Source organism: Canis lupus, chromosome 2 (genome assembly GCF_003254725.2).
Source record: "Canis lupus dingo isolate Sandy chromosome 2, ASM325472v2, whole genome shotgun sequence".
NCBI classification, from domain to species: Eukaryota; Metazoa; Chordata; class Mammalia; order Carnivora; family Canidae; genus Canis; species Canis lupus.
The window spans coordinates 58,841,463-58,868,226 of NC_064244.1; the positions used below are offsets into that span (position 1 = coordinate 58,841,463).

General features: G+C 52.8%; 1 protein-coding gene across 1 annotated transcript in view; it reads right to left on the reverse strand.

Moving 5' to 3' along the window:
• Positions 1-925: 925 nt before the first annotated feature.
• SLC6A2 (solute carrier family 6 member 2) overlaps positions 926-26,764 on the reverse strand; it is a 47,561-nt gene continuing 21,722 nt past the window's right edge. Inside the window, exons 4-14 of the mRNA XM_025447946.3 lie at positions 23,067-23,205; positions 15,197-15,331; positions 13,255-13,358; positions 11,918-12,042; positions 11,023-11,135; positions 9,676-9,804; positions 9,074-9,173; positions 7,628-7,728; positions 7,043-7,210; positions 5,591-5,662; positions 926-4,994 (exon numbers count right to left, since the gene is read on the reverse strand). Of these exons, the coding sequence (XP_025303731.2) occupies positions 4,971-4,994; positions 5,591-5,662; positions 7,043-7,210; positions 7,628-7,728; positions 9,074-9,173; positions 9,676-9,804; positions 11,023-11,135; positions 11,918-12,042; positions 13,255-13,358; positions 15,197-15,331; positions 23,067-23,205 (1,210 nt within the window). The 3' untranslated portion in view covers positions 926-4,970. The remainder of the gene's footprint in view (positions 4,995-5,590; positions 5,663-7,042; positions 7,211-7,627; positions 7,729-9,073; positions 9,174-9,675; positions 9,805-11,022; positions 11,136-11,917; positions 12,043-13,254; positions 13,359-15,196; positions 15,332-23,066; positions 23,206-26,764) is intronic.

The window sequence follows — 26,764 nt, forward strand, 5'->3', positions numbered from 1 at the left end:
CCGGACAGGCCAAATCACTCCCCACCCAAGCTCCTCGGCGGGCGGGCGTGTGTTTGCCTGTCCCAGTGCTGCTGCACGAGGCTGGGCTCGTGACGCTCCAAAAAGCAGCTCCATGGAAGGGACGTTAGAGGTTGTGCAACTTCTCCCCCACCCCTGTGGGACACCGAGTCCTCTCCTTAACCTACCCAAGACACACTGTCTGCCATCTGCTTGCAAATCTCCAGTGATGGGAAGCCTACCACTTCCAGCCCATTCTCTGTTCTGGTCTAATCTTCTAAGCTCTCTTCTTGGACTTCCTATTAAGGGTTTCAATTCAGCCCAGGGGTTCACCACCCATTTCCTGACAGCCTTTACATATTTGGAGACCTAGATTGGGTTGCTTTTTTGTCAATAATAATAATCAAAAATAGAAACTAATAACAATGATTATTAAAAGTAACAATAGTACTTAGCAACAAGGACCTATGCATTAATGTATCCTTCTCTCCCTAGAAAAATGCACACATGATATAAAAGATTGTGCACTGAATGTAATTCAATTGAAGGTTCTGATCCCCTTGAAATTCAGTCCTAGAAATGCAAAAGCAAAGCTGGATACCTAACTTGGTGTTACTTGGTATCCATTTTCTATTTAAATAAAAACACATCTTCGGAAATAAAACCAATGTAGCTATTTTAGTAGCTTGCATTTCAAAAAATAGTTAAATAAAAATAAAAATATATGTGACTCTGGGAGCTGGGATTATAGGTTTAACCCCTCCAGCCTCCTGTTCCATGGGTTATACAAAGAGTTATTTGGGTGAGAGGTGGACCACTATGACCAGAAGCTCTTCTTTACTAGCTGGAGGCCGATCACAGACACACCTCTTGGCCTTACATAATTCATAGCATTTTACCTCCATGACAGAAAGAACCCACTACCAGATACATGGCACAGGAAATATCTTTTATTATTCTGTACACTTATTTTTCCACGAAGAGAACAGCTTTTAAAATAAATCCACACCAGACATAGAAACCTGCATGACATTGGAACAGTCTGTGACACAGAGAGGGCACCCCTGGAACAATCCTTATTTACACAGAAGTGGAGAAACAGAGGGATGAGGGCAGGTACCCTAAAAGCAACTTCACATTCACCAGTGTCTTGGTGGCTTCTGACATTGCAGCGGTAACTATGCTGACACCCGCACAGCTATGGATCCTGGGACTCACAAGGGCATGACATGTCACCCTCAAAATCCTCAAAACAAAAGGGTTGGATTTTTTTTTTAATACCAAGTGTTTCTGGCATCAGTTGAAAACATATCGGAGAAGGAAGAACTACTGAAATGTCCAGAAAAATCTAAATTTTGGAGGTCAGAAATCTGGCATTTCTCTACTCAACAGATTGTTGGTCACCAGATCATTCTGGAAAGTCCTACAATAAACGATGTGCTTCCTTCCCTGTAAATTTAGCACAAGAACATTGTCATGGAGACAAGAAATTTTTTTAGCCGGTTGGGACCTTTGATTATCTGATCCAACCCTTGCTTGTGCAGACAAAGAGCCCTGAAGCCCCGAGAGACAAAGCTCTCCCCTCCCCAGGAGCCCGGCTGGGCAGCTGCAGATCCAGACCCGAGCAGCTCTGAACGCTGTGCTGGGTCTACTGCACCACACCTCTCTCTGTTCTTCTCCATCCCACGGCTTTCAAAGGAAATAAACACATGAAACGAGCTCAGCGGGCTTCTCTGCTAAGAAATGACTTCTTTGGTAAGAATGCCCCGGTCTCCATCACAGGGCCGCATCACTGGTCCTACGCCCAGAGGCCCCAGAGGCCGCTGACCCCATGGGCGGGGCCGCCGCCTGAGAATTAAGGCAGCTTCGGGGACTTGTATTCAGCAGGATGTTTGGCAAGAGTTAGCAGCTCCCCCTTTCTCCTTTGTCTCATTTGCATCTAGAAGGAAGACCCACTAACAGGTGGACACGGAGGCACTAGACATTGAGTAGATGCTAACGGCGGTGGTCTTAAACAGATATTGTACATTTCATGGAAAATAATAATCCTTTAAAAATCTGATATAATGCAAAAGTGGTCATATACAGTACACAGGAGCACCCTCGTGTCGGGTCACCTCTGCTATCAAAAAAAAGGCCACAAAAAAGAAGCCAAACATTACTTAGGATAAAGGACATACTCCCCTCCATTAAGTGTGGGTGGAAGGTGAGCCCAGAGTGTCTGCCAGCACCTCCATGAGAACTTCCAAGGGCTTCCTGGGTCCTACCCCCGCAGGGGGAGTCCTGGGCTTGGGACCAGACCCTCCCTCACTCCAGGCTCAGGAGCCAACTCCCGCCACAAGCAGCACCATTGCGTTGGTTTGGTGTTGGGTCAGCTAGCACCACATCTCCGATTCACCCTTGGGACAAATGTCTGGCAGCAGAAAGGCCGCGGGCAGGTGGCAAAGAGAAAACTGCAGGTTCTCTCTGTAGTGTGTCCCAACTCTGATATATTTACAGGTTTTTCTGTTCACCCTCATTTCAGCCAGCTAGACTCAGCTTGCACACCCTGCTGTTCCCCAGAGCGATCGCGTTCATCAAAAAGGGGGCAGCTACATGGTTTCCTCTGGCAACCAGCTAGCTGAGAACAAATGACATCCTCTCCCCTCTTCCCTTCCTCCCACACATTGTTCTTTTGCTAAGAAACCCTCCCTGGCCGCTTGACTGGGGGTTTTAATTTTAACGACAGCCCTGGGTGGTGTAAACCATAGTGTGCAGGGGATTTCAGAGGGCTCTGGGCTGAGAGGCAGGGGATCTGACTTGTGGGTCTGACTGACCCCTTGGTAGCTGAGAAAGCTTGACCAAGAGTGCCCGAAATGCTGGGCCTTGGTGTTCCCATCTGGGAAATGGGGGCAGAGACCGGCCCTGCTGTCCTCACTGAGAAGATGGGAGGAGACAGGGATGAAAACACTTTGTGGAAAACCAGCTGTAACACCAAGAGAGCAGTTGCCCTGCACAGGAGGATTCAAAGTCACTTAGGGGACCAGGCCGCACGCATGATGGGTCACCCTACCCTTGCCTCCCAAACTCCCACCTTACTGTTCCACTCTGTGGGATGTTCCACTCTGTGGGATGCTCCACTCTGTGGGATGCTCCACTCACTCCCACGTCCCGCCTTCCATAGTGGTCCAAGACCCCTGCCACCTGGACTGCCTTAGACTTTGAGCTGGCCTTTTTACATGAAAAGATCAAAAGTCTTCTGATTTTTCCTCTTTTCTCAAAAAAAAAAAGAAAGAAAGAAAAAGAAAGAAAGAAAAAGAAAGAAAGAAAGAAAGAAAGAAGAAAGAAAGAAAGAAAGAAAGAAAGAAGAAAGAAAGAAAGAAAGAAAGAAAGAAAGAAAAGAAAAGAAAAGAAGAAAACCCAAGGACACAGACTTAGCAGGGAAATCTCAAGACCTTCAGAGAGAAAACCGTCTCCCTGCCCCAGATGGCCCCCACATAACCCTCTTCTGCAAACTGGACGATTGATTGATGGGCTCAGGGACACCCCAGCCTTACGCAAAGCACCTTCCAGATGTGTGTCTGCCTACACTCCCAGGATGAATGGCCTCTTTATTTATTTATGGTCCAAGAGTCTTCAACAGGGGCTTCCACAGTCACAACAAGAACCTCTGAATCTCGATGTCTAGCGAGGGCATAAGAGATTCAAACCCCAAACAGAAACCCCAAACAGATGCCTCCAAACTCCGAATCCGTACTCTGAATGAGCTGAAACGAACCACTACCACCACCAGAGGGCGCCAGGCGCGAAGTGTAGCAGAAGTCAAGCCGGAAATTCTCTAAAACCACCCACCTGCTCCATCAACTCAGAATATTCTCCCCTTGACTTGAATGACCCGGTTGCTATGTACTTGGCTCCACTCTGCCCTCAGATGCCAAGTCCAGATCACGAAGAGACACAAAGAGAGTTTTCAGGGCCAACCCCCCATCACGTGAGAGCCGGGGACCCTGCTGGGTGGGATCCCCCAGGGGAGGCTTTGCAGGTGTCTGTGGACAACAAATAAACAAAGAGCCTGTCAGGGTGCCCTTGGGCATCCGCCTGGCCCTGTGAGGATGGCAGAAAATTCCATGGTAGAGACACACTTCTGGCTCTGCTGACTTCCTGTCCCAAGTCCCCCAGATGGTCTCAGAAGCCACATATGGGTTTCTGGGCCCTGTGTGCCCGACAGAGCAAGACCCCCATGTGGCCTCTCTGAGCTCAGAAGTATCTGCAGAACCTGCTCACTGGGGCTCATCTACATTTTTGCCTCGTGACATCCATGGCTCTGGACCATCTGACCACCAGAAGCTGGAAGAATGTTCCAGAACACACACACGTCAGACTCAGCTTAGCCAGAGTGAAAACTAACTATGAAGGTTTCTGCTCACGATCCCCCAAAGCACCTGTCCACAGGCCCCTGATGGGGACAAACCAACCCAAGCTCCCTGACCAACGTTCAGATCCACAGCGTTGACTGGGTGGCAAGGGAAAGAGGATCCCCTGCCTTAGACCCAGCTGGGCTTTTTGTCTGTGTTTGGTTCTATGGCATCTGACCAAAGGGAACATCCCTTCTCTGACCTGGCGGACAGGATTTCTCCTGTGACCCAAAGTGCAAGCAAACGTGGTGGGCAACGCTCCCGAGCCTGGGGCTCAGCTTGGGCCAGATCCCAGGCTGCGCGAGACCTTCTCAAAACAAAAGAGGTTTTGCAGAAGTCCTTCATCCTGTTCCCTCCCCTCCTCTTCTCCCTCGAGGCTTTTCCAATCGAAACCCAAAGCCCCCAGGCCAGATGAACAGAAGGTGAATAAAAACCAGGTCACTGAACCATTTGCAACTGGGAAAGAGGAAGAAGGACGGAAAGAACATCTTTCAGGAGAGGATTGCCAAGGCTGTGTCCGGGGTGGTAGCGAAGCCTTGGACCTGGGCGTGGGCACAGCAGCCTCCTCCTCGGGCCGGGTCAGATGGCCAGCCAGTGCTGCAGCTGCGGACCAAGACGACAGGCCTTTACGGCAGGGCCGGGGCGGCCGGGGACCCAGAGGACCAGGGGCCCGCCGGGAAGGGCAGCCAGGAGCACGGGACTGGCGGGGGACACACCCACTCGCTCCAAAGTCCCCCGGGAACACGCAGGCTGGTTACCTGACTGTCACTTAGGCCCAGAAAGGGCGAAGCAGCCTCCTAATGTCACACGGCAAGTCTGAAACAGGGGGCTCACCAGGACCCTCCCCCACTTCCCAGCCCCAAGGACTTTAAGGGAGAAGGGCTTAGGTCAACGTGTTACTGATGCACCTGCCGCTCCTCCTTCAAGATAAGAGATCCCCAGCCTGGTGCGACGGCCACTCGGAGGGAGAATACAGCTTAGGAAAGATCCGGCATTTGGTTCCCAGGACCAAGGAGCAGGGGGGCAGGCAGAAGCTGGTGGAAGCAGAAGACAGCCCCCCCTTCCTGGCACCACACCCCCGAGGCTCGGCCCACAGCTGCCGGGGTTTGTGGCGGGTGGGTGTGCGGCCAGCACACGGCGGGCAGCAGGGAGGGCCCGTGCCGCAGCCCCCTCCGCAGAACGCCCCGGCCGCCACCTACCTGGAACTGCCTGACGTCCCTCTGCGCCACCAGGTGATGCTCGTTCTCCGGGGTGATGCCATAGGCCAGCCTCTGTGAGAAGATGGACAGGGAGGAGGTCTCAGCCAGGCCCAGGGGCAGCCCAGCAGCCACCCCCGGATAAAGGCCACCTGCTCTTTGGCCCTGAAGTCCCGCATGAACAGCGTGTGAGGTCCGTACGAGACACGTCCTGGCCCTGTCTGTGGCGCAGGTGCGTCCCCTTTGAGTCAACTACCCAGTCAAGGTTTATCGGGCCAACTACTGCGGTCAGACGCTAGGTGAGGCCCTGGGGCCCCAGAAGCCAGGGAGCCGCACGCGGCCTCTGCTCTGGGGGAGCCCACGGTGCCTCGGAAGGGCTGGCCCTGGGCCACGGAAACACACGGGCAATTCCGAAACCACGGTCGGGACTGATGCTGCAGAGGACAAGCTGGGAGCGCAGTGGGGGTACAGGGGGTCGGGCAGGCCTCCCACGGCGGGGACTCAGGGAATGCTTTTGGATCAATGACACATCCTGGCCCGGTGGGAAGCCCTCCCGGAGTGTGAAAAAGGAAAAGCTCAAGGCAGATGCTGGTTCCCACCTCCAGGATGAGCTCGCAGAACACAGGTCCCCCTGGTGGCCCAGAGGCTCAAGGGCAGGAACAGGTCACAAGGCACTGGGGGAGGGGCAGACACAGCCCGCCCGGACCCTCTTCCCTCAGTCCCTGGCCCTGGCCGGCTGGCTTCCTGACGTCCTCATTTGTCTGCCCGTCCCCTGGTTAGAATGTGAGCTCTGGGGGCTCCATCTAGTGCCCAGCAGCCTGGCAGCAAGGAGCTGGGAGGTGAGGGCATGGCGGTGGGGGAGTGGACGCTTCACCTTGCAAAGTAAGGACGCGAGGCGAAGACTGGCACGAATATTTATAAAAGAAAGGGCATTTTTAGAAAACCAAATAGGACAGACATGGTTTCAGAGCAAAGGCACTCTTTCCTAAACCCTTCTCCGTGTACGTGCACACAAGTAAAAGAAGAAGATGTATTTTGGAAATCTCTGGTCCAGGCTGGAAGGCGTCAGGTTCAGGAAGGAGGCGGGCAAGAAGCCGAGATGGCCAGGCCACCGCCAGCTCAGCTCAGACTGGGAGATGGGGACATGCGGGACCCGACAAACCTCAGAAGGGGGCTCGAGGGGTGAGTGGCCCCTCCTCATGTAAATACAATGGCAGGGACGCAGGAGGCCATATGCTCCTGTGACACAGAACCTGACAGCAGGGGGCAGGCGGTGAACCCCGTCTTCGGCGGGCACCTTGCCAAGCGCTCCCTTCTTCTTCCCCAGGTCCGTACTGCTACGCGTGAGAACACGGGGGGGGGGGGGCTCTGGGGTCCGCGTCGGGGTGTCCACCCTCTCTCATGTCACCGGGGGACTGGCGATGGCCGCTCTCCCAGTCCCTGCCCTGAGCTCACCTCCCGAAGGGAGCCCCGAATGCTGAAGAACTTGTAGATGCCGTAGGCGGGGACCAGCACCATGGAGGAGAGCGCGATGCCCCACCCGACCCAGTTGGCCCAGAGCGGGAAGACGTAGTCGTCGTAGTTGAGCGGCTTGAAGTTGATGACACTCACCACCACCACAAACTGCGGGGACAGAGGAAGGACGGAGGGAGGAGAGACCGGGATGGGGAGAGGCGACGGGAAGCGGCGGGAGCCCGGGAGGCGAGGCCGTGGGCGCAGGGAGCACAGAAAAGGCAGCAAAGAAGGGAGGCGGGAACAGAGAAAAGGAGGTGGAGAAGGAGGAAGAGAGCAAGAAGCAAATGATGACAACAAGGACACAAGAGCAATGAGAAGGCGACCGTGGAGCCGGCCGAGGGGTGGCGCGCACAGCCCCCTGGGGACCCGGCCCCCTGAGACCCGGCCACGTGGAAGCCTCCCGGCTGGGAGCACCCGCGGGCGTGACCGGGGTTGGGGGCTCTGAGTCCCGGAACCTCCTCCCTAAGAAGCAGAGATGCCCGTGTCCCCAGCCCAGACCCAGCCCCCACGGCCACCGGTACACACCAGGAGGAAGGCGGGGCTGACAAACTTCCAGCACAGTCTCCAGTAGAGGCCCGGCTTGAAGCCCATCATCTGCTGGATGTCGTTGCTGAACCTGTCCACACCTGGGCACACAGGGGACACGGGGCAGGCCGGTCACACGGCCCACCCCCTGCCCCGAAGAGCCCCAGGGGCCGCCTGTGCTGCCCTCCGTGAGGGCCAGGCCCCTGGAGGGGGTGGGGTGTGGGGCAAGACCCCGGCTCCCCGGCACTTAGGAGACCCGGGCCCGGCCACCCGGCAGGCGCGGAGGACACAGCCGGGCCTAGGTGGAGGACGCCCCTACGTGGAGTGGGTCAGTCACAGACAGGGGACGCCGCGTGACCTCACTCACAGGTGGAATCTAAACCACAAAACGAGGGAACAAAGCAAAAAAGAGACAAACAAAAAACCAGAGGCTTCACTGCATGGAATGAACTGGTGGTGGCCAGAGGGGAGCTGGGTGGGGGGGCACCAGTGACAGATAAAGGAGATGAGGGGGCACACGCTTCCAGCTTCTAAATAAGTCAGTCGTGGGGCCTGGGAAGAGAAGACTGACACTGCGGGAAAGCCGTTGAGTGACAGATGGTAACACCACCGGCGTGGCGAGCGCCGAGGGACGTACAGGGTGTCCAATCACTGCGTCGCACACCTGAAACTAACGCGACCCTCTGGGTCAGCTATACTTCAATTAAAGATTTTAAAAAATACACCGTATTGCCCTTTTATGTGCCACTCCGATTTATTTTTCCAGAGGGAGAGCAGTGCCCCGGGAGCGGGAGGACATGCCCAGGTAACAGAGCCGGGCAGCCTGGCTCCGGGTCGCTTAGAACAGTGACCGCAGCGTGCACGGCTCTTGGCCTGCCCTTTCTCTGACAGAAGAGTCCAGCCTCACACTGATTAACTCTTTGGTGTGACCCGTGGGGGAAAGAAAGGAACAGTTGGGACGCATGTGACAATTTGTGACACGTGCTCCCCATTCACCTCCAGAATAAGGCTGCCAGAGAAAATTCGAGACACCCGGTTACGGCTGAATTTCAGAGAGACAACGAAAACAATTTTAGTTGTGCATCCCATAGTTGGGACGCGCTCACCCTAAAACAATTACTCTTTGTTTATCTGAAATTCAAGGTTAACTGGGTGTCTTGTCTTCTATTTGCTAAGTGTGGCAACCCTATTCTAGAAGGGATTGCACGGCTTGGGGAGCAGCAGCTTCCTGGGCGTTGCTCCCTAAAAGCTGGCACTGGGTGCCCCTGGAGGTTTCTGCAGCTTCCTGTTAAAATGCAAAGATGAGCTGGGGGGTGGGAGAGCTGAATCCAAGAAGCCACTTGCTCTGCTCTGGAATCAGCAGTGGCACCCCTGGAAATGGACAGCCCCTTCGCATCTCCAGGTGGTGACTGAGGCTCTTCCACGCGCTCCGGGCCCCCCACGTACCATAGAACCAGGAGACTCCGATGGCTTCCATGAGCACAGCAAACAGAATGGAGGTCCCCGCCGCAAAGGTGTCCAGCAGGGTCAGCACGTACATCCCACCCTGGGCATGGGGACACAGAGCCTGAGGCTGTGCGGGCCAGAAATGGCCACCGACTGTCACATCCATCCCGACTCACCTGTCCACTGTCCCACTGGCTCAGAACCCTGTCCGAGAAGGCGGGTGACAGGGTTGTGGGGGTATTGTCTTGATGTTACATATTTGCATTGTAGCAAAGGTCTGAGGCTGGGTATTTCCGCCAGTAACAAGTGAGCTGGCTTTCACAGGGGCTTCTGCTGCCCCTCAAACAGATCAGCAGTTGGGAAGAGTTGCCTGGAATTCTTCAGGCTCAGAGCTGGGAGACTGAGGACGCCTGGGTGTAGCCGGGGGTTAGGGGGGTGGTCAGGCTGCAGGGCTGAGGTTGCCAGGTCCCACCATCACGTCGTGGTCTCCCCTGAACTCACCCTGACCCCCTCCCTAGCCCCAAGACTGGGAATTCCTGGCTGCATTGGATTGAACTGCAGCCCCAGGAGCTCCAGGTGACCCAGAGCCCAGGCCCCCTCACCTTGGTTATGCAGAACAGGGCCAGGAGGAAGGTCCCAAAGGTGACACCAAATGTGAAGAGCTTCCGGTGTCTCTTCAGGACCTGGAAATCGTCCGCCAGGCCGGTGATGACGGCCTCCATGCCTCCCATCTGGACGGAGCCAGGCAGAGTGAGGAGCAGGTATGAGGGGCTGTCCACACCTGAGTCTCAGGTCCCAGGCTCCTTCCGACCTCCCGAAGCCTTGGGGGGCAGGGGGACTCAGGCACCCTGGTGGCAGCCTCGCCCTCCTCCCCCTCTTCACCCCACTCTGCCTTGCTCTCAACCCAACTTGGAACTCAGAAACTATGTGAAGGAGGCTGGAGAGGCAACCCTTGTCTCCCTCTGATCAGCAGGTCCCTGTCTCCTGCCCCAGGCCCTGCCTGACCTGAGAGGGGGACTGATGAGCCCAGGAGGGTGTGTGGGGCGGGGGGAGGGTAAAATGCCAAACCACTCACCCCTGTAATCTATTTGCATATAAGTAAAAGGCTTCCTGGAACTTTAGGCAGCAGTGTCTGACAAGGATTTCTGGCTGCCTTTCCAACTGTCAAGCAAGGGCATCTCAAAGGCCAGTCTGAAAGGGTCACCGGTGAGTAACAGTCATGTGCTTACTTAAGTGACACCGCACGCCTGGGATGGCAGACAGGAAGCACGCATGCCACCTCTACGCGTCTCCTCTACCCTCCGCACACCATGTTACCCACATTCAGTGTTCCTTCCTATGAGCCTGGAAGAGGCCTCACAATCCTACTCAACACACTGCTCCTGGCAGATGGGCCGACGAAAGGAAGAGGCGTAAGAGGACCCTCATTCGCCAGCGCTACCCCAAGACTTCTTGCAAACTTACCAAAGATGGGCACAGACACAGAGAGGCCAGGAAATCTACTCTTGCGTGTGGGTACAATAAAAGGTTCTAAGAAACCAATGAGACACCAAGTGTTTTCGTTGGTGGCTGGTGATGAACTCTAATGGAAACAGTGCTTGGTGCGAGAAAAGTTCCACCCACGCCCTCTCTGCACTCAGTTTCCCTAGGTGTGAGAGGAGGGCACTGGGCTGGCTCATCTGATGGAAGCTTCTGGTATGGATTTCTTGATGCCATTGGAGATTTTATGGGTTCTCGGCCTTGATCTAAGTCTTGCTTTTGTGAATGAGGACTCACTATCTTGTATTTAATTAGGGCTTCTTGGAAACTAGGAATCAGGTGGGAACTTCAGGCCGAGTAGTCAGTGGGGTGGGGTGAAGAGGGTCAGGCCCAGTGTGTGCCCACCTCACCCCCACCCTGCCTCCCTCCCTCAGTGTGTGTGGCGTGGTCTCCTGAGCAGGGTCACTCACTGAGCTGTCAATCCCCAGAGCCAGGAGCATGATGAAGAACACGACCGCCCAGAACGTGGATCCTGACAGGGTGGAAATGGCTTCTGGGTACAAGATGAAAACCAGACCAGCTCCTGTAAGAAGCACCGAGGACCTGTCAGTGACGGGCTCCTCGGGTCTGAGATGCGGGTGGCAGAAGAGTAGCCGAGGCCCAATCAGCCCAGCCGACTCCACAATATTTGGTCAGTCACCTGGGGCAGACCAAGGGTTTGTGGATGACAGGTGCCACCGGCTGCTCCAGCTCCTAGTTTCTTAGGTCCCAAGGAGGCTCACCTCCAGCAGCCAGGCCTGAGAGCTGGGCTTCACTCAGACAGCTGTAGGCTATGGGCTGCAAGCCCTGCACCCCGTACACCCTCGGGGAGCCTCTAACTCTCAAAAGCCTGTGGTCCTCAGAGTCCATATGAGTTCCTCCCAGGCCTCAGCTTCTCCGTGGCCATAAGAATAGGAGCAACAGGAGGGAAGGGCAGAGTCCAGAGTCGGATGGCTCAGGGCCTGAATGCTAGCACCATGGCTCACTGGCTGGGTGACCTGGGACAACTCACGGGGCCTGAGTCTCAGCTTTCTCACCTTTAAAGTGAGTTGACTCACACGTGCCTCACAGCACCGTGAGAACGCAAGCAGGCATGCCAGGGGCTCAGCACAGGGGCTCCATAGTCCGGCCCGCTAGCCTGACGGGGGGAAGGTTCTGTGGCACATGCAGGAGCCAGGCCGGCCTGGAACGGCCACCGACGGCCTCAGAGAAAGCAGACAGCGTGGAAGCCTCCAGGTCCAGCCCTCGTGCTCCCACGGCCTCGGGAAAGCCCCTTCCCGGCTCTCTTGGCCCCTCTCCCGTCGGCGGGTGGCTCTGCCCACCCACCTTCAGTGGCCACATCCTCGATGTTGACCTTGTGCTCATGGGCCATGTAGCCGAGGATGGAGAAGATCGCGAACCCGGAGATGAAGCTGGTGACACAGTTGATGGTGCTGGTGAGCAGGGCGTCCCTGGGGGAGAGAAGGCACCATTTGCTTAAGTCCCCCGACACCCCCACCCGGCTCCCCCAGCCCCGCACTGTCTATGGGACCGCTGCTTCCAATGCCACCATTTCATCAGTTTCCCTGCCGCCACGGGGACCCCAGCGCCCCACTGGCTCAGGACCTGCAGGTGCAGGGAACAGACTGACAGCTCCCAGGGGTCACTCTGAGACCAGAGGCCGGTATCAAACTCTTGTTGGGGAACCACATGACCAGCCTCCTCCTTCAGCAAAACTGTCCGCAGCTCCCTGCTGCTTCTCAGCTTCTCACCCAGGCCTTCAAGAGCTTTGTCGAGACGACCCAACCTTCCTTCCGGGCTTCCTTCCTGTGCAGTGACTCCCCAGCACGCAGTCTTGGAACAACCCAGACCAGTAACTCACTGGCCCACAGACATCCCACCTCGCTGGCTCCTCTCGGGCTTGTCCCCACCGTGCACGCCGTCTGCTCTGTGGCCACCCATCACAATCCCAACTGTCCTCCAAGGTTCCCCTCCACCTCCCCTCCCTGCTCTTGCCGATCTCCTGCAGAGGCTGATCCCCCACTTCCCGGGCCGGCCTCCAGCCTGACCCCCGGGCATGCGCTCATCCCACTCACTCTGTCCCATGCCAGAGGGTGGTGTGATTCCGTCTCAAGCCCTCGACAGAGTGACGGGAGCGGATCCAACACATGCTCCTGTGCGGAGCCCTCGCAGCGCGGAGCCCTCGGGAGGCAGAGTCAGAGGCTGAGCTAGACCCGGGCCGGGATGTGGTCTTCTGACTCTGCCGCCCGGGTGGACTTCCCAGTCTGCCCTGCGGTTTTACTTCTGCTCCTGCCAGGCCCTCACCTCTCGCGTGACCAGCCCTTGCCTGTCTGGGCATCAGATGGACAGACAGACAATGCTGTCTGCTCTTGAGAGCCACACAGTGCTCCTCTGTGTCAACTCCCTGTCCCCATGACCTCCCAGCATTAGTAGCCTCAACCTTCCCAGCCTCTCACCTTGAGTGTCTAAGAGGTGTCCTGGACTGGGAGGCCCTCCTTAGGACCTCCACAGGCCACGCCAGAGTGCACAGAACACCCCCTCTGGAGTTCATGGAAGGTCCCTAGAAGAGTTCATTTGTCCACAGACCAGAATCTTCCCTCCCATCCCTGCAGGGGTCAGTGCCCAGGATCTAAGGCTTTCCGGAGCCCTGGCCAGGATCTTACCTGTAGCAGTTGTTGTCAAATTTGTTGTAACTGGCAAATGCAATCAGGACTCCAAATCCAGCCCCCAAGGAAAAAAATATCTGGGTTGCTGCATCGATCCATACCTGAAATGGGCCAAGAGCCATCACCCCCTGCTTCCTAGAGAGTGGGGAAGGCTGCTCCAGGAAGGCTGGGGAGCCCCGGGGGTGTCTGAGACCCAAGGAAGTGAGGTCTGAACCAGCGATGGGCAGCCACGCAACTCCTCCCCAGAAGCCTGCGTGAAGCTACTGTGGAGAGAAGACCACGGCCTCTCCAGCAGCTCCTGGCTCTGGTGGCCATGAACGAGCTCAACCTGGAGGAACTCACTGGGTCATTTGATGCCCAGATTTTCAAAGAAAATGACTAAACTCACAGTTCTAGGCTAGAACGTGGATGGAGTGAGGGCAAAGGGTCTGACCATCTCAGGGTTTGCACAGACAGCATCCTCAGGAAAGGGACAAGGATTCCCAGCAGCTTCAACCAGCCCACAGCCAGCGCTGACTCCTCGGGGAAGGTGGGATGCTGGGGTTACTTATTCCAACTACTGGGTGATGAAAGCACATGGCTGGAAGCCCGGAGATCTGGGTACCCTTCCCACCCCTACTCCCGCCAGTTTCTAGCCCTGGCCAATCTCACCTGTCTGCACAGTGGGGGTAATTACACCCAGCCCACTGGGACAGAGAGGCCCACGCAACTTGGACTTGCAAGTTTTCTGTCACCATGTTATCCTAGGCTTCCCCTACTCTAAAGCAGAGGCTGGACCCAGAGAAGCAATCCGATGGAGGAGGATAGGTCTGCTCCCGGAGATGGCATGCAGGCTCCGTTTCTACTCATCAGAAAGACAGGATATTTGAACAGGTGCCAAACAAACAGAACTCTGACTTGTTTCAGGATTTACAAGACTGGTTCGAGTCTTAGGCTCCGTTATCTTTCTGACGGTTACTAAGGAAATGGGTTTCCCTCTTGGTCATTGGACTGTAACACTGGTGTGTTGGGACATTGTAGCTATGGGAGGTGTGTACTGAGACGTGCCCCTCCTATGTTGCTCCCGCCTGCCAGGATTACTGTGGTTTCAGAGAGTGTGAAGAAGCCTTTGGGGGGCACTTGGGGGACTCAGTTAAGCATCTGCCCTTGGCTCAGGTCATGATCCTGGGGTCCTGGAATCGAGCCCCACATCTGGCTCCCTGCTCAGTGGTGAGTCTGCTTCTCTCTCCCTCTGCCCCCTCCCTGCTTGTGTGCGCTCGCTCTCTCTCTCTCACATAAACAAAATCTTTGAAAAAAGAAAAAGAAGCCTTTCGGAATAGTGAAGGGAAGTGCTGAGGTGCTGTCACTGACACAGGCTTCAGGGAGGAGGCAGAGATGATCTCGGCCATGGCTGGAAGATGCTCAAGGCCCTGGGTACCTCTGACACTGTCTCTGATCCCAACCTCATCCCCCTGCACTCCACATCATCCCATCTTCATTTAGTTCATGTCTCTGGGCAGGACAGTGAGTGGAGGAGGCTGTGGCAGCCTGGAGGGAATCAGCAGGGCCCAGAGCCCTCTGTGGAGGCGGCTGCTTCTGCCAACACCGTGAGATGGCAGCAGAGGGCAGGGCGAGGACTAGAGCGTAGAATTAGGCTGGGGTGACTCAGTGGGGACTAGGAGGCCATGGCAGGTGTCAGGACTAGGACAGGGTATTGCTCCCCTTGGAAAGAGGGGTCTGTCAAGGACACCACGGAGCCACAGCGTCCCGGGCCATCAGAGCTGGGAGACCGTCAGGTGCAAATCAAACGGGCATCAGGTCAGATGGAGAAGCTGTAGCCCCGTCCACCGTCCCAGGCGGCGCCGCAAATTTGCATCAGAGCTGGGACCAGATTTCCTACCACTGCCCCGAGAACCCGCCCCAACCCCGGCCCGAGCGTGGGTGATCCCTGGGCACTGACCGTGGCCTCTTTTAGGCGGTAGAAGTCGATGTGCAGGTAGGCGTTGATGCCGTTGGAGGCGCCGGGCAGCGTGATGCCGTGGACCAGGAGCACAAACAGCACAAGGTAGGGCAGCGTGGCTGTGATCCACACAACCTGGCGGTGGACAGGCTTGCTGTGGGTCCGGCCCCCGCCTGGGAAGGTGCACGGGCCACACGGTGCATGGGCCACAAGCTCCATCTCCAGGCGAGGCCATGCCCTCCAGCAGCTCGGAACCAGGCGGGAGAGCCGCACGTGGAGGTGGCCCTGCAGCCAGGACAAAGACTAGGTTCTCACAGCACCCAGCACCTCCTCCTCTAGGAGTTGCCTCTACTGACCCCTTCAAGTGGCCCCAGGCAAGCACCCACCGTTATGCTCCCCACTGCCGCATTCCCTCCAGTCTGTCCTTCCCGCCTCTCTCCATCTACCTTCATTCAAACACATCCTCCCAACTCATTAGCCAAGAAGGGGTTCATTGTCCAAGAAGGGGTGTGGCTGGGCAGAAAGCAGAATCTCTGGCTGTTCTTTATCTTGGGTCAGATTTTGGACAAAGACAAACTGTCTCATCCAGAACCCCATATAGAAAGAGATTATCCCTAGACTAAAAAGTGACATTTCTCTCACCCCTTTGCCCAAGCTGGAAAAATAGAGACGAAAAGTAGGGAGAGGGGAAGGTTGTATGGGCTTCCTCGCTGTCCCTTCTCACCCCCGACTACACATTAGAATACTCTGAAGAAAGTTGTAGTTTAAAATGTCAAAGTTCAGATCTTATTCTTGGGATTTCTGATTTAATTGGTCTGGAGTGGGGCCTGCACTTCAGTATGTTTTGAAAGCTCCAGTCCACGACATCGCCCGGGTGATGTAAATGTGCAGTCAAGGTTAAAAATCACTGCAATAGGCAGATGCAGCCATGGAGAGCCTTGCAGAAAGAAGACAGTGCCCCCAGCAAAAGAATTTGCTCAGGGCTGTGTTAGCCAGACCCAAGAAGACTCCGCTAAAACAAAAGAAAGCACATGATTTAAGGGCCAGAGGGTCCTTCTTCCCAAAGTCCTGGCACTATGCAGCCCTTAGAATCTTTACATATCTCTGGGGGGAATATGGAAGCCTGAAACATGACTAGGGGTAGAGTTCTTTACTGGTATAGAAAGATGTGGGCTCAACACAAAAAATGAAATATGAAAAACCAAGTTCTGTTTTCCATGCTTACATTGAAGACTGGGATTTATCCTCTTTGTCTTTCCCATTAGACCAGGGGCTCTTTGGACACAAAATCCCTACATTTTTCAAACTTGTATTTCTAGCACATGGCATACATGAGTGCTTAAGAAGCATTTGTTGGATAGAGGGATGGATGACTGGACAGTTGCATAGATGAATGATTGGATGCGTGGATGGATGGATGGATGATTGAACAGCTGTATAAATAAGTGACTGGATGGATAGATGCTTGGACAGTTGTATAGATGAATGACTGGATGGATGGATGGGCGGATGGATGGATGGATGAATGGATGGATGGATGGACAGATCAGTGGACAGTTAAATGGAGGAATGATTGGATGGGTGATTGGACAGTTGTATAGATAAATGATTGGATGGATGGATGATTGGATGGTTGGATACATAGTTAAATGGTAGATGGATGGTAGGTAAGTACACTGTTGAGCACATGGATGGGTAGACAGATGAGTGAGTCAGTGTTAATTCTGAGGGTCAGTTAGTCCAGGAACAAATGAAAGAATGAGCAAGTGAATGAATGAGCAAATGAGTCAGGGAGTAATTAAACGTCTCAATAGTTGGTCATGTCTTCTCAGGGAATCAGAAGAGGCATCAGACTCCTCTGCTTCATGGTATCCAGTTGTTCCTCCATCATTCCTTCATTCTATTTTGAGGGGTAGTCTTTGTGGATACAGGCTTTAGCTCTCTGTTTTCTTTCAGAAGTGCAGGAACAGGAGGACAAATTGCCAAAAACAAATAAGAAGGAAAACATGACTTGGAAAGTGGAGCCATTGCAACTGGTTGACCTCACATCAATCCTGGATTTATTCTCCCAAACTGGGACAAACGAGTGCTTAGTGACAGGCACAGGAGGAGCCTTCACATATCTTTGTATTGAGCCCTAACCTGTGTTCCCCTAAAACTCATGTCAACAGCTGCAGGCCCAATGGTTGGCCCAGCAGGCCAGGTGAGACCATACTCCACCATCAAAAAACATCCTCAGCTCTGACTCCAAGGAATCTCCCAGGGGGACTGCAAGCAGCACTCACTGGTCCTGTCTGAGATTCTAACGTGGATTTAATTTGGAACATATGAGGACACAATGAACATCAGGGCATGATGGAGCTGACCCTGACTGCACCAGGGAAAGGGGAACCTGGAGACTCCTGGGTGGCTCAGAGGTTGAGCATCTGCCTTTAGCTCAGGGCATGATCCTAGTCCTAGGACCAAGTCCCACATCGGGGTCCCTGAGAGGAGCCTGCTTCTCCTTCTGCCTATGTCTCTGCCTCTCTCTGTGTATCTCGCATGAATAAATAAATAAAATCTTAAAAAAAAAAAAAAAAGAAAGAGGAGCTTGTCCTGTCCTTGCACATGTATTGAAAGGAAAATCATCTGAGTCTTATGGAAAGTTCTCAGAATTGCTAGTGGAAGTGAGTTCAGCTGCCTAAAATCTTGTGCAAAAAGGAAGGCTCCCTGGATCCTTGGACAACCACTAGCTCCTACTGACGTGTGCCCAGTATGCAAACTGGGCAAAGGGAAGGGACACTTGGGCTCTTGTCATCTCCACCCTAGGCTTCTCTGCTCTCAAAATTTTAACTTGCAGTGCATCTCTGGCCACAAAAAGCCAGACTTAGTCCATCTTTGAGCAGGACGTGAAAAGAGTGAAGAGCAGCCCGTTGTTTAGCCAAATGTCCTCAGTCCCCAAGGGAGGCCACTGCTTTCTATCACCTCAATCCAACTTCTCATCCACCTTGTGTTTCTACGGATCAGGGCTAGGATTTGTTTGGCTCTAGGGTACCACGCTCAAACCAACAGCTGATAATCACAATGAAGAAAATCTTCGCTCTATAAAAGGAAGAACTTTCCAGTGAACAGAGCTCTCTAAAGAGAGAATGAGCTTCCAGGAGAGATGCGGAGATGGTGAGGCCCCCATCATTGAAAGTGCAAATATTGCCAGAGATCCAGGCATTAGGCACAAGATTGCCTAGAGCAAGGTGAGGCCCATGGACCAGAGACATGAGCACCCCTAAGGAGCTTGTCAAAATTGCAAATTCCCACGCTGTGGAATCAGACTGTCAAGGAGAGACCCAGCATTCTTGAGTTTTGACAAGCCCTCCCTCCATGTGATTCTTACTTGCATTAAAGGTTGAGAAGCACTGCGCGGGGTCACCACGAAGGTCTACTCTAACACAGGGATGATAAATGTCTGTGCTTTATCAGTACAAAACTGCACTGATTTAGCCTCTAATGATTCAGAATGTGTCATCTTCTGAACTGGGTTTTAAGGACATTTGCACAAATAATGAAAATATACAAGATTTATGGGGTGAGGGCTTGTACTGATGTTACATTAAGAAAATGCTGATCTGTAAATATTTTAGCATATTCATCACTCCCATGCAAATGATGTTCTTCACTATAAAAATATCATTTGCATTTGAGCAATGGGTCCAATTAAGTCACTAACTGGACCCACCGATGGTTCCAATAATGGGCTCAATTAAGTAGCTAAGGCAAGGCAGGACCAGCTTGTATTGAACCATTAGTGGGAAGACTTGGGTAGAAGAACTAGGTGTTGAAACTCACAAACAACAAAATGACCTTTCTATTTAAAAATTCTAAAACTCATTTTTTTTAATTGGTCCGGCTTTTTCCCCAACCCTACCACTCTTGCCAGAATCTGAGAGGTGCTCTGTCTTTTACCGTCCCCCAAACAGCCGGCAGCCTGGCAGTGCAGTGGCGGAACGTGGTGGCCATCTCTAGCCAGTTCTGTTGTCTTGGTTTATCTCCAGGCATAGGAGAGCCCAAGGCTTCTGAAAATTCAGGCAGAGCAGGTAGGAGCCTGGGCCCGCCACTCCCCCCAGAGCTGCGCTGAGCCTCCTCAGCAGAGTCTGCAAACCTCTGGGGTGGGGACAGAGCATTGGAAGGGGTGCTGAGGAAGGACACAAAGGCAGGACAAGGATCATGTATTGAGCAATTTCCATCTGCCAGCCCTGGACCAAGGACCTCCTGTTCATCTTCCCAATGACCCTGGAGGTTGGCACGATGACTAACTGCCCTCCGTAGGGAGCAGCATTAATTCCAAGGTCACCCAGCAGGAAACAGTGGTGCCTGGACTCCAACCCAGGTGCTCTGGTCACAAAGCCATGTTCTTAATCACTCACTTCCCTGTGTATTTGGGAGTCAAGGTCAAGTCCTAGCCATGCCAGAGACTTTGGTGACACCCTGTCCCCCTCCAGGCCTCGGCCTCCCCATGTGTATGAGCTGGTTGGCGTAGATGGCCTCTGTGTGCCTTCTGTCTGACATTTAGGGGCTCGGTGACTAGGCTGATGATCTAAAAGCCAGTTCAGCCAAAGACTCGGGAGATGGGAGAGGCAGGCAGGACTCTAGAATTGCAAGCAGCAGCACGCATGCTCCCTAACTGACTCCCTGGAGGCTAACTCCCCACTCCAACCTCTGCCCTTTACCCTGAGATGGTCAATGGGCAAGGTCAGAGTGCGTGATGTGGGGTCACCCCTTACCTTGATTCAGACTGTGCCCCGCCCCCCACCATCCCTGCTGCCACCGTGGAATGGAGTCACATCTCCTCCCGGGCACAGAGCCCTCATTTGCCAAGCCGGGAAGTGTGAACATTCGCAATTCATTTCAGGCTGCTCTGCGGCTGTGGAAGCCTGCTAAGAAAAGCTCCGTCCTGTTCCAGATGTAGTCTGGCCAGAAATCAGCAGTGTTCTTGATTTTCTCCTGAGCCAGTTTATAAAAACAATTAAAGACCGGGCACAGGAATGTCCTGAGTGAAGCTCCCTATTCTGGAAAGCTCCCTCCCCCATGGACAGCCAGGGGCCCTTTCCTGCTCAGCCGCCAGCAGAATGCTGGGGGAGGATTTACGTAAAATGTGGGCTGTGGCTTTGGTTTGGGGGGATTTATGGAAAATGTGGGCTGTGGCTTCAGTTTGACAAGTTTCCACCTGGTGGGGGGTGGGGTTCCCCTAGGGGCCGAAGGGGGGGCATGACTCCTTGAAGGTGCCTTTGCACAGAGGAACTGAGCATGCTCAGCTCTGCTCCTTCTTCCCATCAATCTCCCATCAGCCACTCCTGCTCCATCGGACCAAGTGCTACACTAGCTGGGGCCGGTTGTACCCGCCCTGGCAATGGCTCTAGGGCACTTAATCTTGGAATGCAACATCAGGAGCTGCGGTGGCCTCGCGCCCACGCCAGGAGAGTAGTAAAGCTCAGATGTCTGCAATTCTGCTGCCTGCAGAGGCCAAGAGAGCCGTGCTCCTGAGACCCAGGAGAGGAGCTGAGGGGCTGGACGAGGCTGGCCTGGGGCTCCGGCACCTCAGTGGCTTCACTGACGCTGAAAACCTTCCGCTGAAAACCCCCTCCCTCTCCGCATCCCTATCTGTTCCTGTCCTTAGAGACCTAGGCCAAATGCCACCTTCTCCATGGTCTTTGGTTTAAAGAGCTAATTCTAATGCAGGATCTCTCACTTTTTTTCACCATGACAACTCATGTTAACAAACAACTTGTAGATCGACACAAAATACACACACACACACACACACACACACACACGTGCGGATGGCTATAGCTAAAATCCAAACTCCGAAAGCCAGCTGCTCCTTTACCATGCACAATGCATTCCAGTCCATTTCCTTCTTAGAAAATTGTCGCGATCCGCTAAATTGATTCAAGGGCTGGTGCAAAATACAGTTTGTATTTCAGTTAAAATGTAACCTGACTCCCTGATATGAAAGGATCTTAAAGTCAAAAATTAAAAAAAAAAAAATCAAGACCTAGAATAGTATGTTGTACAGTTTGTGACCATTACTGTTTATTTAGAGAAGGACACACATGTCTCTGGATGAAGACTCAAGAAACTAGCAACACGGGTTGACCTATGCCTGTCTGTAATACATATAAGAAGATACGCAATTGGAGAAGGAATTGGTCTTTATTCTTTAGTCACTAATACTAGTATCAAGCCTGGCATGTCGCAGGTGCGTCCATAAATGTCCATAAATGCTTAATAAGTTGTACTGAATTTGAAGGAACACTCAGTGAGGCTCCCCAACTTATTTATCCACCCACCCTTTTCCCTTTCTTCCTACCTTCCTTCCTTTCCTCATGAATGCTTCAATAAATACTTACTAAGACCTACTCTATACCAGGTGCTAGAATGGTAGGGGTCCTAGCCTGGTTTTGCCCTATCACAGAATTTCTTGCAGCCCTGGTCTGCATTTTATTTGGCTCCTCCTTGGGGTACACTCTGTGTCTCCACCATGCTGTTAGGAAGTTCCACTTCAAGCCTTTCTTGACTGATTTCATCCCCACTGGCTGCTGGTTCCCTGTCACTGTCTTTGCTCTCACTGGCATACCCACGGACTCTAGGAATACCAGACATTCCCCTGACGCATGCCACTTGCCAAATCACTTGTCTAATGAAGCTCCTTACAAATTCACACTTACTTGATTATGGTAGACTGTTGGCCTCATGACCCCCAGTGAACCCACAGCTGTGTGAGTCTCCTCCCACACTGATTCTGGGCTTCGCCATAAGATTTATCTTGGCCACTGGGCCAACAGCAAGCATGATGCAAGCAGAGACTGGAAGAGCTACTTGCACACTGGGGCTTGTCTGCTTGGAACTTGCTCTTGGAACTCAGCCACCATGCTGTGAGAAGCCCAAACCACTTGGAGAGGTTTTGTGGAAACTACCCAAGACGCTCCGCTTGACAGCTCCAGCTGGGCTCCCAGCCAGTACTCACCACCATCCATGAGTGTGTGCCATCTTGGACATTCCAGCTCAGCCATGCCCCCAGATATGGAGCCTGGCAACAGCACAAGGAGCAGAGGACCCACCTATCTGGTCCCAGTCAACCCACACCATCACGAGAACAAAATGGTTATTTTAAATGACTACATCTTTGGGGTAGTCATTGGGGTGTTTTGTTATGCAGCAGTAGCTGATCACAATACAAGGAGCATTTCTCAATGATAGCTTCTTTAGGACCAGTCAAGCTCCACATGGACCCCATAGGGTCCAAATGCGGTTGTTCTCATGATGTTCCCCAGGCTCAGAATCAACATGGGCCATGAGATGAGGGGCTCCATACAGGGGTGGGGAAGCGTCACACAGGTTAGAATGCAGACTCTGGTGGCCCTCTTATGTCCCCGGCCCCCTCCCCATAGCCCTCTTCCCAGGAAACCTAGACCTTTCTTTGCAGGCACTCACCACTCTGCTGGATGAAGTACACTGGTTTCATAGTGAAGGAGATGGTTATATTCCAGAGAAGGATGCAAATTTGCATCAAGTTCTAGGCCAGAATTCATGATTTATCCAATACACAAGAATAGGTTGCTTTAGGTTTTTGCCTGAGACACTTGGGGTGTCCCAATCCCTGGGAGCTTTGGTGGAAAAGCATGGAGCCCTGATGCACACCTCCACCCTACTGCTGGGAGACTTGGGCTTAGGGAAGGTCTCCCACTTAGCCAGTGGCAGAGCTGGGGAGTGTGCAAACCCCAGCTCTCTACTTCCACTTCCACATTTGCTTTTTGCCAACTACCTAGTTACAGCTAGAAAAAAAAAAATCTTTTTTTTAGGCCAACTTCCCAACTTAAATAGAAACAAAGATTACCTTTCCTGATGTCTTCACTCCTTTCCAGAGGCTAAAAAACAGGATGACCACGACGACCATCAGACAGAGCAGGAGCTGCCACTGGGGCAGGCCGATGTCATGGATCCCGCTGCTCTCGTGAAGGTGCAGGACGCCACGCCTGCCCGGAGGAGAGGAGAGGGGACCAGGGAGACAATGTCGTCAGACAGGATGACCAAGGCCTTGGCCCACAGGCCAGTCCCCGAAGGCGCAAACTGCTGGAAACCAGCTTTGGGCTGCCCCGGCCAGTGCCCTGCATTGTTTGGGCCTGTTCCGCATAGTCATAGCCTGTGCCGGGGACTGGCCTGGCCTGGGCCTGCAAATCATCTGTCTGGCAAGTCTTCCCGCTCACATCTGTTTTTTAACAAAAATTTTCAATGTAACAAAAATCTCTTGAGTGCTACCTGCATGCCTGGTCCTGGGGAGATGGTGGTAAAATAACAGGAAAAGTCCTGGCCCTGAGAGCACTCACGGCAGCGCAGCGGTTCTCAATAGGAGTGATGGGGCAGTTTTGACGTCCCCGCCCCCAGGGGGACACTGGGACATTTAGCAAGGTGTGGAGACACCTTTGATGGTCATGAGTTAGGGAGGAGGCCGTGCTAGAAGATCGTGACTGGGGACATCCTACAATGTACAGGATGGCCTTAACATCCTGCAGTGCACAGGACTGCCTCTAGCAATAAAGAATTATCCAGTCCTGGGGAACCTGGGTGGCTCAGTGGTTGAGCATCTGCCTCCAGCTCAGGTCATGATCCTGGGGTCCTGGGATCAGAGGCCACATCAGGCTCTGTATGAGGAGCCTGCCTCTCTGTCTCTGCCTTTGTGTCTGCCTTTGGTTCAGGTCATGGTCCCAGGGTCAGCCCCCCCTTCTGACTCTCTGCTCAGTGATGAGTCTGCTTCTTCCCCTCCCCCAGCTCCTGGTCCTCCCCCTGCTTGTGCTCTCTCCCATGCTCTCTCTCTCTCAATCTCAAGTTGAGAGTGAGAGTGAGAGTGAGAGCAGGGAGGAGCATCGAGGGAGAGGGAGAAGCAGACTCCCTGCTGAGCAGGGAGCCCAATGCAGGGCTCCATCCCAGGAACCTGGCATCATGACCTGGGCCGAAGGCAGATGCTTAACTGACTGAGCCACCCACATGCTCCAAATAAATAAAATCTTTAACAACAAAAAGGAATTATCTAATCCCAAACTTTCATGTTGCTGAGTTTATAGATCCCTGTCTAGGGACTAAGATGAGAATAAATGTTTCTTCTATTTGGTAATATCCACTAAAGCTAAAGGTATGCATACCCTGTGTCCTAGCAATTCCATTCCTGGGTATTTACTCAATAGAAATGTGTACATATGTTCATCAAGACACATGTTCTAGAATGTTCAAAGTAGCATTAATAACAATAGCCTCAAACTGAAAGTTACTCCAATATCCATTAACAGTAGAATGGATAAATTATGATATATTCATAAAATGGAATATCATAAAGCAACTAGTTCTCTATGAATAGACATCTCACACAAAATACTTTGAGAAAGAAGTCAAAACCAAAGCCAAAGTCTAATTCTGTCTAATTACACTCATTTAAACTACAAAAGGCAAAACTAATCTAAGGAGTTGGAAGTCAGGAAGTGCAGGTACATCCTAGGTGGGGACGGGGTTGCTGAATAGGAGGGGATACCATAGGGACTTCTGGGATACTGGTTATGTTTCTTGATCTGGGTGCTGGTAACATGGCTGCATTCAGTTTGTGACATTCCTGACATTTCCCTTAGGGATATGCACTTCTTTCTAATATGGTATCCTTCAATAAAAAGTGGGGTATTTTAGGGGCACCTGGGCGGCTCAGCTGCTGAGCATCTGCCTTTGGCTCAGGTCATGATCCTGGGGTCCTGAGATGGAGTCCCACATCAGGCTCCCTGCAGGGAGCCTGTTTCTTCCTCTGCCTGTGTCTCTGCCTCTCTCTCTGTGTCTCTCATGAATAAATAAATAAAATCTTAAAAAAAAAAGTGGGGTATTTTAAAGTAAGGAAGACAAAAAGAATAAAATGAGGTTTAAGACTACTGGGGTCTCTCCTACAATCTACAGTGAAGAAGGAGTAAATAGAATTGCACACAAAATGACCAGCTGCTACTAATCTAATCAAAGACCTTAGAATTTAACCAAAGGTCGATTAAGACCAACTGCTAAGATAGTAGACCAGATCCCAGGGGCGGGAGGACCCTCTCACAATTCAGCATCCTTGCAAGACAAAGAAAGCCGAACTGTTTCCGCAGAAGAGAGGACAGCTTGGTAAGGTGCCCCCCCCCCCCGCACCCAGGTCATTCATCTGTCAGGGAGGGCCCACTGGGAGCAGGCTCATCCAGGGCCTCAGCTATACACTGGGGACTCTTGTACACAGTGCCTTGCATGGCGGGCTTATACTCTAGCACCAGACACAGCATTAAAAGGATAGTGTTGGGAACTGAGAGAACTTCAAGGGCACCCAGAACTGGTCCCTGCCCATCCTCCACTGCACCCTACACTCAGATGCCAGAAAACTACCAACACCATTCAAGGCCCTGCTCCAATGTCACCTCCTCTGGGAGGCCTCCATGATTACTCTTGGCATGGATCTTTCAATCCTTCCAGTTCCTGTGGCTCTTGTCTCATTTCCCAACCCATCCCTGCTCCTACCACGTGAGGGCTGACTGCATGTGAGGCTCTCTCAGGGTGAGGAGGTGAATGAGCCATTTCTGGGTCGCAGTTATAAGCCCAGGCCTGACATCCAGGCCTGTTAGCTCAGAGCAGAGTGTTGGATCAGAAACACCTGTTCACACCCTTTCTTGCTAAATTCAATAATCCATTTTCTAAAAAATGAGACCCCAGGGCCCGCTCATGAGGAACCAGGGAACACAGAGGTTCAGCTTCTCATGCCCTCACTTCTCTCAGCAGCTTCTTCCCCAACCTGGAGAGGTCCTCAGCCTTCCGTTCACGTTCCTCACACTGTCCAGGGCGACCATCCACTCCCCCCAACGAAGAAACTTAACTTCCCTGTGTCTCATCCTATAGCACTTTGCTCTCAGCCAGAGGTCTGTTCAGAGAGCAGCTGATTGATAAATGTACACTACTGTTAAAGGCTAAAGTAGTTTAATATATATTGTCCTTTCCTAGAGGAGGGCTTTAACTCAAAAGATGGACATCACTAATGGCAAAAGTTTGCACACCTACAGTGGATAAACTGGGGGGTAGTCAGTCGTCTCCCTGCCTATCTGTATCAGTCTCTCCCCCTACCAACCCTCCTCCCTTCCCTCCTCTTCCTCACTTACCCACTCCCCCCAAAAGAGAAATACGAGGTATGGAGAATGTAACTTGGAGCCCTATCAGCTTCTGAACCTGCACATTTGAATTACGCGGAGATCTTTTTAACAATTACGGATGTCTGGGCCCTACTCTCAACCAATGAACTCAGAACCCATGCAGAGCGCCAGCGTCTTTTCAATTCCCCAGGCGATTCTACTGGGCAGCCAAGGCTGAGACCCTTCGAACAAGAGGTTCTGCCTAAATTACAGGTTTTCTTTAGAGCAAGCTTGAGTCTTCCAGAAATTGTCTTTGCTTTCCCGGCAAAATAATATTGGCTTTCTGTGCCTAAGGGGAAAGAAAAAAGGCTCAGAGAGGCTCATAAAATGTGGGCTTGGAAAATTTTGTATGCCT